The following is a 9567-nucleotide window of genomic DNA, read 5'->3' as shown; positions in this document are numbered from 1 at the left end:
GCATTGAGCTGAAGAGTTGAGGGACAGTGCCCAGGCCTAGAGTTCAGGCCCCATTACTGGACCAAAAAAAAAAAAAGAATCTCACAGACTTTCCTGCCTGGGCTGGCTTCTTTGAACCATGATCCTCAGATCTCAGCATCCTCAGTAGCTAGGATTACAGGCATAAGCCTGGCTTCACTTAATCCTTTTTTATACTGTTTCCCTTCACCTGAACACCTTACCCCATTTCCTAATTGACTTCTACAAAGCCTAATCTCCACCATTCCTCTCCCTGTATAACTATTCCAAGAGGACTACACTCTCAATATCTGAACTACTCCTACCCTAGTAAAAGAAGATATACTAGAAAACAAAGACACACCTTGGTTAAATTCAATTAAAAACTGGAAGCAGTGACCCATTCATGTTTTGAACCTAAAACATAACAATGGTATACCACCTACAAACATCTTTAAATCCAAGCTTTTCTCACCCAGAGTAAAAATAAGATACACATGGAGTCTAGAGCATGGCATTGCTAGAAGAGCAACAGGAGTACATAAACCACCTGGATCAGGACACACAAAGGATGGAGATGGAGCTGCAGGAGCTAGCTAACTAGCAGTTTATTTGAGAACAGCTCAAGTACAGGCAGCCTCACAGAGCTCAACTGATGAGCCCAGCTCAGGCCGCTGGGAACCCCAGGAAATTAAAACTGCCTGTGAAGATGACTTTGAACCTGCATTAAGGAGCCTGCATAAGGGGGGATATGGGTAGCTTCACCCCTAGAGACTCCTACTGCACAGCAAATCAAGCCAGTGCTGCCTGACCTCCAGAAAATGGAGGAGGCAAACTTGGGCAGCTGCTGCATCCCCTTCTTCTACCAGCTGCTAAGGGACACCAGATGGACATCTGCAAAAACAGAGCCCAAGCCTAGTGGGGCCAGGGCTCTGCCCTACCCCAGACTTCATCACCCCAGTTCTTTTCACTCCTGTCCCTGGCACCTTGTCCCTACTATTCCTTCCTTGTCTCCCCCCGCTTTATCCCTACAGTGAGATCTGACCCCTTGTGTAACACATTCAGACCCTATGCTATCTTGGCAAGGACTGAGACTTTATTCACCCCTGCTCAAGAAAAGCAAGAGTCACACAATTGCCTCTCTGAAGTGGCAGCAGATTAACCTCCAATACAGTCACTTTGGCCAAGAACACACCACATTTTGTTGAGGGTCTATGCACAGACAGGCACACCAGCCAGGTGAGTGCTTAGTCTGGCAGGGCAGTCCTACATTCAGTAGGATACATGTTGTTTTTGTGCCTGGAATGGTGAAGATGATTCTCAATGGGGCACTTCCCCAGACCAGCTCTCTTACCTCTGACCAAGATTAGCTGGCAAGGTTCTTATGGACCCTAGGCAGTAGGTGCTGACCATGGGCTAGGCAAGGGCTGAGACCATTATCTTGAGCATCCCACATTTTCAGGCACCTTAAGGGCAATCAACTCCAGGCATCATTCTCTCCGGACTTATGAAAAATGGGGGAACTAATGAAAATCGATGAAGGGAAAATGCTGAAGGGATTAAAATGTAAGGCATAAAAGAGATAAGGAGTTGGAATAGAAGGGCCACAGTTAAGGATTATATAAAACAAATTCTTTACAAAGAAACTTGAGGACAATAGAATAGTTTTATATATTGTTATAGTTACATTTGTTTTATTATAGAATATTTTGTTATATTCTTAAGCTACTAATTATACTTATATTTTACTTTATTACAATCTGTGAGAGTAATGACTCAATAATTTTCAAAGCCCATTGAACTCTAGACCAGTCACAGTAAAATTCATTGTCTACGAATTAAAGGGTCACAGCCTGGGCACTGAAATGAGAAAACACAAAACCTATTACAAAAAAAGAAAAGGTATTAATAAAGCCGAAGTTTTACTAAATTTGCTCTTTTTTTCATAGCTGGTCATTTAAAGTCTTAGAGCACACAATGAAACCCACAGGTACTATTTTAAAAAGAGAGGGAAGAAATATTACAAAGGGTAACTATACATATCTCTGAATTTTCATATTAAAACTCTTTGTCCTGTTAATGAATTCTAAAAAACAAAAATGACCAAAAAAGGATGCACTCCTCCAAAAAAGCCAAAGCTCACCAACACATGGTGAAGTGACACCTAATGAAGGCCCTTCTGAATCTGTCTCCAAGAAAGATTTCTCCCTTCAACATCTGAATTAACATATACAATTTGATGTCATCTTTATATAAACCACAAGTAATTAAGTAGCTAATTTAAATCTGAGCTTTCCTACCAATAAAGTTTAAGAAGAAAATATATAGCCTAAAGGAAGTGTTGGAAGATTAGAGTATTAGATGTGTCCAAGCCTTTCTAAAAGCTATCTTTGGTTAATAGTTCTTTCTCCTACTTCTGGGTCAAGTTATGGCTCAAAAAGTCTTCTTTATGAAAGGGAAGCTGAATTACATGATTTCTCTGACATGCAAACATCCAATGAATCTATTTTAATCTAAAAGCTAGACCATAGTCTATTACCAGAGCAACAGCTTAGCTGGTTCCCAGAAGAATGCTTACATAAAGCTTATGGAGGCTAAATAGTGTAATTTTTCTAGTTTGTAATTTACTACACATAGAACGTTATAGATTTGCCCTTTTAAATTCATGCTATTTACAAAACAGGCTAAATAACCATGTACAGAAAAAGCAAACCCAGCAAAAGAAACTCAGGGGCAGAGATTATGCCCTGAGTTCAAGGCAAAGAAAAGAAGAGAAGAGAAGGAAAAGAAAAAGAAAGAAAGAAAGCAAAAGAAAAAGAAAGAAGGAAAGAAAGAAAGAAAGAAAGGAGGGAGGGAGGGAGGGAGGGAGGGAGGGGGGGGGAGGGAGGGAGGGAGGGAAAAAAGTGAAACAAAATGGCCTGGGGTGAAGATTAAGTGGTTACAAGCTTCCCTAGTAAGCACAGGGTTCTAAATTCAATCCTAAGTATAGGGAAAGGAGTAGCTTTTAAAAGGAAAAGATACTTTCCACATTTGAAATATTTGAACAGCAAGTTTTTAAAATAAGCATGTTACATTGTGTGTGTGTGTGTGTGTGCATATAAAATAATAAGTTGAATTTAAAAACTAGAGTAAGGCACCTGCAAGGTTATACTACTGTGACAGCAGCTGTGGACTGGATCCTGGGCTTCTCCTTGGCTTAAAAAAAAATCTTCTAGTACCTTGCCTTCAGAACAAGGAGGCTGAGATCTGTTCACAGTTCACAGCCAGCCCAGGCAGGAACATCCATGAGACTCTTATCTCCAATTAACCACCAGAAAACCGGAAGTGGCACTGTGTCTCAGGAGCGCTGGCCTTGAGCTGAAGAGCTGATGGACAGCGCCCAGGCCCAGAGTTCAAGCCCCACAACCAACAAAAAAACCAACCAAACAAAAGTACCTTGGTAGTTTAGCAGGAAGAGGAAGAGAGGATATTTTACAAATGATCAAACAAGAGTCAATGTCTTAAGAAAACGACAAAATGTGATACATGCATAACAACAACAAAAAGCTTTATTTATTGAATTACAAATTTTAAACCGATCACTTAATTTAAAAATGGGATTATTTTAACTTTATTATTATACTCATTCTTTCAAAAATGTACTTTAAAGTGATAGCGCAAAACTAACAAAGTAAAGGTATGTTGGTACCCATAGACATTTCAATGTTGTTTTCTGTATCTGTTAAAATGATCTGCAGTAGAAACAGAAGGAAGGTACAAAGTGGGTACAAGTATCTCTCCACAATTGTCTGAAAGGAGGAAGTCTCAGCATGATAAATGAGAGACTGTAATAGTGGCCTTTAAGAGAGTATCCCAAAGAAGCATGTAAACCCATCATTTCTTATTCCTAACAGAACAAATGGTACAAACTTAAAAGCAAAACTTCGTTGTAAGATCTATACTGTAAAACTACTTTCTATAGCCCATGTTTCAATTCATTGAACAATCTTATTCATAATATGACAGGAAAGTCAGCATGTAAGACTCAGGATAAAAACACCTTCTATCTCCATTGGGAGACTACAGCTTTAATGACTTATATATGGTCCTTACGCTTAATTCTTGGTCAGTATAGCTTTCCAAGTCAAAATCAAATTAAGAACTGTTTACAACAGCTACATCATACTAAAATGCCAACAGTTCCTTCCCAGTATTATTCCTATGAGGAGAAAAATATGTATCAGAAGCTTTTGCTTTTTGTCTATGAGAAAATTCATGAAAAAGTCTACCAAACAATAATTCTTCTACAAAACTAAATACACTGAAAAGCCAGACAGGCAAATAAACAATAAAAACAAACTGATTTCTGAGAGTAAAATCTATTAAGAGAAGTTAATATACATGTATGAGAAATATAAGAAATGATGATCATGGTTAGTTACAGATGCAAAATAATACTCAAGGATTGTGGACATAATAATTAAGTCAAAATCATATACTAGTTCAAATATGTACAGTTTTGATAAGCTGGTCAAGTATTATGTTTGATAAAACTAATATATTACCTTTTCTCCTCATAGGTACATACCAGTTATGAAAAACAAAGTACTTTCTATTTATGTATTAACAGAGAATAACAGAATTTCTACTGTACATGTGTGCATGTTTTAGACTATAAAAAAGTTAACATGTCCTTTAGGAAGAAAAAAATAATAAAATTGCCAAAAGTTTAGCTGATAAAAGTTTAATATCAATCTACTTACAAAAATGAAAAAAAGTTTGAAACCAATATACCAGTATTGTGGCCTCCCTATTGATCTGAAACTACAGAAGGCATTTGAGGAAGGGAAGTTAGGTTACAAACGAAGACTAACCCAAGGGATGTATGTAGGAAGTATGCTGCTTTAAAAATCCAACTTGCAGGAAAACTAGTTACTTGACTTAGTTTTAAAGCTAATTACAAAATCCATTTTCTTAATGGTCCAGATATTTTGCCAATCCATCCAACTCAACAGAACTGTGGGGAAAAAAAAATATTTTGTGAGACTTTTAAATAGAAACATTAGGGTATGACCTCCCATTTAGCACAGCAGCATACAGCTTGTATACTATCTTTCTGTTGTCTGTTTGGCAGTACTAGGAACTGGATTCAAGGCCTGTTGTTTGGCAGACATGTATCATCAAGCTACAGCTACAGCCCTTTCCTGACCTTGGGATTTTTGGGACAGTGTCTTGCTTCCTTCCTAGATGGATACCTGGACTGCAATCCACCCATCATGTTATAGGTAGGGTAAGTAGTGTGTACCACTGTACCAATTCTCCACTGAGAAGGGGTCTTATAAACTTTTCTACCTTCCAAATAGTTAGGATTATAGGCATGAACCATTAGCACCTGGCTTTTTATTCATTTTTTTAAAGGCATTTTGGAATAAAGACTGGGTCCAAGTCTGGTGATGCACACTGTAATTCCAAATATTTGGGAGGTAGAGACTGATCTGGAGGATAAAGGTCTGAGGGCAACCCTAGAAAAACAAATACAAAACCCTATCTGAAAAATAACTAAAGCAAAAATGTATTGGAGTTAGGCCAAGTAGTAGATGCCTGTCTAGCAATCATGAGGCCCAGACTCCAGATCCCACAAATAAAAGCTATTATAATTTTCACACAATTTACACATCTTAAGTGTCTGAGTTTTTTCAGTCTAGAATTAGTAGTAATTTAAATACATGAGAACATTACAGTGAATTAAAATCAGGGTATACAAACTTCAAAGTCTTGTTGTTACCATAGCTGCCTCCCAACTTTGTTTACAGTGAAAGTGTTCCTGTGACTGATGTGTAATCCTTCTAAGGTTAATTTCTTCTCCTTTTTTGGGGAGGGAAGGGGAAATATAGAATATAGTCACCACGAATGACAGGCACACAATAGATCCAGCCATGTGTTTCCCTACTACTTGGTTAACAGTTGTGTATAGTCATTTTGTGAGATGGAGCCTCACAAACTTTTCTGCCCCAGCTGGTCTGAGATCATGATCTCCTGATCTCTGTTCCCCAAACTAGCTAGGATAACAGGCCTCAGCCTTTCTGGCCAGTTATTTATTTATTTATTTTTGTAACTCTAAGCAATTATTCAAGAATAAATTAAGTAACACTGACATGTCTGTGGAGCCAAATTTAAGAATATACAGGCAATGCAAGTACTTACTAAAAAAAAAAAGTCTACCAAAGTATGACAGCATTGATCTGTAATTCCTAAAATCAACTCTAAGATCACTGGACTCCATTTCAATAAAGAAAAATCTCAAGCAACAAAATCTTTTAAAACAAGTGATAAACACAGATTTTTCTGGAAGTATAACAGGGGAAACCAATTTATCAATGCTAGAACAAATAGGATTATTATGGTAACTGTACATTTAAGATTCTTGCTAGCTGAGTAGAATGGCTCATACCACAATCCCAGCTACTGTAAAAGCAGATATCAAGAGGACTGCAGCTCCCACCCAGTCCAGGCAAAAAATCAGAACGATTCCCATCTCAACTAATAAACTTGGGAATGGTGGCATGTACCTATTATCAAGTTAAGTGGAAGGCATAGTAGAAGCATCATCAACTTGGGCAAAATTTCAAGAAAAATAATTAAATAGAAAATAAGTATTAGAAAAATAAAGCAAAATGGGTTGTGGGTGTGGTTCAAATGGTAGAACACCAAGTGTTCAAACCCCAGTACCATCAAAATATATACACAAAGTGGTAAAATCAAGTTCACTATTTCTAGTAGGTTATATATTAATACATATACAAGTAGTTATTCAGTCACTTGACAGTGCTAGACATTGTGAGCATACGAGTGCAATTCATTATACAGAGATATGAAAAGACCAGAGAAAACTGTTCTATTATAAATGAAAACAATATGATTACAAGAGAGTACTATACCTTCCATCGGTTTCCACATTCGTTACAGACAACAAATGTTGTCATTGGTTCATCCGCACTACGAGTTTGCACCTACAGCAAAATCAAGTGAAAATATTACTTTATAAAGCACCATTAAAAAAAAATCTCATCTAAACAAAGACAAATGGCATAAAGGTATATAATAATCCTAATGCTACCACAATAAAATGTGTAAAAATCTGCAACAAGTTCAGAAATAGTATATAATGTCAAAAAAAAAAATTACTGCCAGGTGCTTGCTTGTGGCTCATGCCTGTAATCCTAGCTATGCAGGAGGGTGAATTCTGGGGATTGGATCATGGTTCAAAGCAGGAAAGGCCCATGAGATTCTAATCTCCAATTAACCAACAAAAAAGCGAGAAGTGGAGCTGTGGCTTCAATGACAGAATGCCTTTTCTTTGTTGTTGCTGGTTGTGGAGGCTTAAACTCAGGGACTGGGCCCTGTCACTGAGCTCTTGTGCTCAAGGCTAGTGCTCTGTCACTTTGAGCCACAGCACAGCACCACTTCCATTTGTTGGTGGTTAATTGGAGATGAGTCTTACAGACTTTCCTGCCCAGGCTGGCTTTGAACCATGATCCTCAGGATCTCAGCCTCCTGAGTAGCTAGGATTATAAATATGAGCTAATAGTGCCTGGAAGAACATCATCCTGGAGAAGAAAAAGTTAAGGGATAGTACACACTGGTTCAAGAACCAGTACTGTTATATACATACACTAAAAAAAAATTATTTAGAAGCTTCAGTTCTCTAATATCTCCTTGTATGTCATATGGAATTTATCTCAGACAAGTAGGAAAATCCTCTAGTCAATCATTATACTTTTATACTAGCTAATAGGAAAAACAACATTAAGAAACAAATGTAACATGTTAATATTCATTTACAAATTCTAAAGGTAATAGAAGTCAAATTCAGAGACAAAATAGAATTCTGGTTGCACTGGCTAAGGGGAAAAGAAAACTATTGCTTAGTGAGCAACTTTTCATTTTATTAGAGAAAAAGTGATCAGGAGGAGAAAGGCACAATGCTATAAATATTTGAGACCCTGTCTCAAAACATGTACATATTAAAAAGAGAACTAAGCAAGAATAAAACAAGTAATATGATTTTTATAAATAGATATAGGACTACAGGTTTCTGAAGCTCTTCACTAAAGAAAATTACTAAAACAAAATGTCTCAAAGTCAGAAAAATTGCTTCTCTAAACTATACACATTCCAAAATAAGATGGAGGTTTATTGAAGTTATTCTTAAAAGTCAGGCACGGAGCCAGGCGCAGGTGGCTCACTCCTGTAATCCTAGCTACTCAGGAGGCTGAGATCTGAGGATCTCGGTTCAAAGCCAGCCCAGGCAGGAAAATCCGTGAGACTCTTATCTCCAATAAACCACCAGAAAACCAGAAGTGGCACTGTAGCTCAAGTGGTAGAGCGCTAGCCTTGAACTGAAAAGCTGAGGGACAGCTCTCAGGCCCAGAGTTCAAGCCCCACGACTGACAAAAAAAAAAAAAAGTCAGGCATGGTGGGGTTCTCTTGCAATCCCAACACTAAGAAAACAAGCAAGAGGATGAGTTCAAGACTGGCCTGGCTACTTAGCAAGATCCAAGCTTAAAAAAAAAAAATCAAAGAGGCCTTCAGATAAGTTTTACTATTTTAAACAATTTCAACAAATACTATCTGGAGCCCTAAAAATATATAAAAGTACTTTATGCTTTCTGGGGAAACCTTTAGTAACTTGGTAGCCACAATAACCAAGAATCACCTTGAACTATTTTTCTATTGTTGTTTGGTGGTACTGGGGTTTAAATAGGCCTCATAGTCATTCTCACTAGACTTCCTTGTTCAGTTGGTACACTACCTCTCTCTCTCTCTCTCTCTCTCTCTCTCTCTCTCTCCCTTCTTCTCAACCTCCCTTCCTTCCTTCTTTCCTTTTGCTGATTATTTTAGAGACTGAATCTCATGGACTATTCTGCCTTGGCTGGGTTTGTACTGTGACCCTCTAGATCTCCCATCTCCTGAGCAGCTAGGATTACAGGTTCATAACTACACTTAATTTTTTTTACGCTATATGCACAAGAACTTTGGAAGGTTTGTAAGGAGTGCTTTCTGGTTAGAAGAAAATCATTTCACTTCTAGACTAAATTCTGTTAAAAGAAACAACTGAAGATGGGTACCTTGACTCATACCTGCAATTTTAGCTACTAAAAGAGGATCCCAGTTTGAGGCCATCCTAGGCAAAAAGTTTGTAAGTCTCCATCTCAAAAAATAAAAAGTTGTGCATGGTGATACATGCCTGCCATTCCAATTATGTGGAAAACCTAAATAGGAGGATTGCTATCTAGGCCAGCCTTAGAAAAAACCAATACCCTATTTAAAAAGTAATAAAAGTAAAAAGCTAGTGGTATGGCGCCAGTGCCAAGAAAGCATGAGGCCCTGAATTAAAACCCAGTATTAGTCAGGTGCCGTGGTTCACATCTGTAATCCTAGCTACTCTGAGATCTGAGAACTGTGATTTGAAAAGTCCATGAGACTCTTAGCTACAATTCAGAAACAGCTGGGAATGGTGCTGTGGCTCAAGTGATAAAGCGCTAAGCTTGAACACAAAAAGGCTTAGGAACACTGAACCAGCAAAACAAA

The 9567-nt window shown here is 37.9% G+C and overlaps 1 protein-coding gene across 1 annotated transcript in view; it reads right to left on the bottom strand.

The window, feature by feature from the left end:
• Positions 1-3527: 3527 nt before the first annotated feature.
• Tcea1 (transcription elongation factor A1) overlaps positions 3528-9567 on the bottom strand; it is a 33125-nt gene continuing 27085 nt past the window's right edge. Inside the window, exons 9-10 of the mRNA XM_042696135.1 lie at positions 6915-6986; positions 3528-4993 (exon numbers count right to left, since the gene is read on the bottom strand). Of these exons, the coding sequence (XP_042552069.1) occupies positions 4985-4993; positions 6915-6986 (81 nt within the window). The 3' untranslated portion in view covers positions 3528-4984. The remainder of the gene's footprint in view (positions 4994-6914; positions 6987-9567) is intronic.

Source organism: Dipodomys spectabilis, unplaced genomic scaffold (assembly GCF_019054845.1).
Source record: "Dipodomys spectabilis isolate Male_0828 unplaced genomic scaffold, ASM1905484v1 ptg000199l, whole genome shotgun sequence".
NCBI lineage: Eukaryota > Metazoa > Chordata > Mammalia > Rodentia > Heteromyidae > Dipodomys > Dipodomys spectabilis.
The sequence above is the reverse complement of the archived record's forward strand: the minus strand, read 5'-3'. Positions and strand labels throughout refer to the sequence as shown.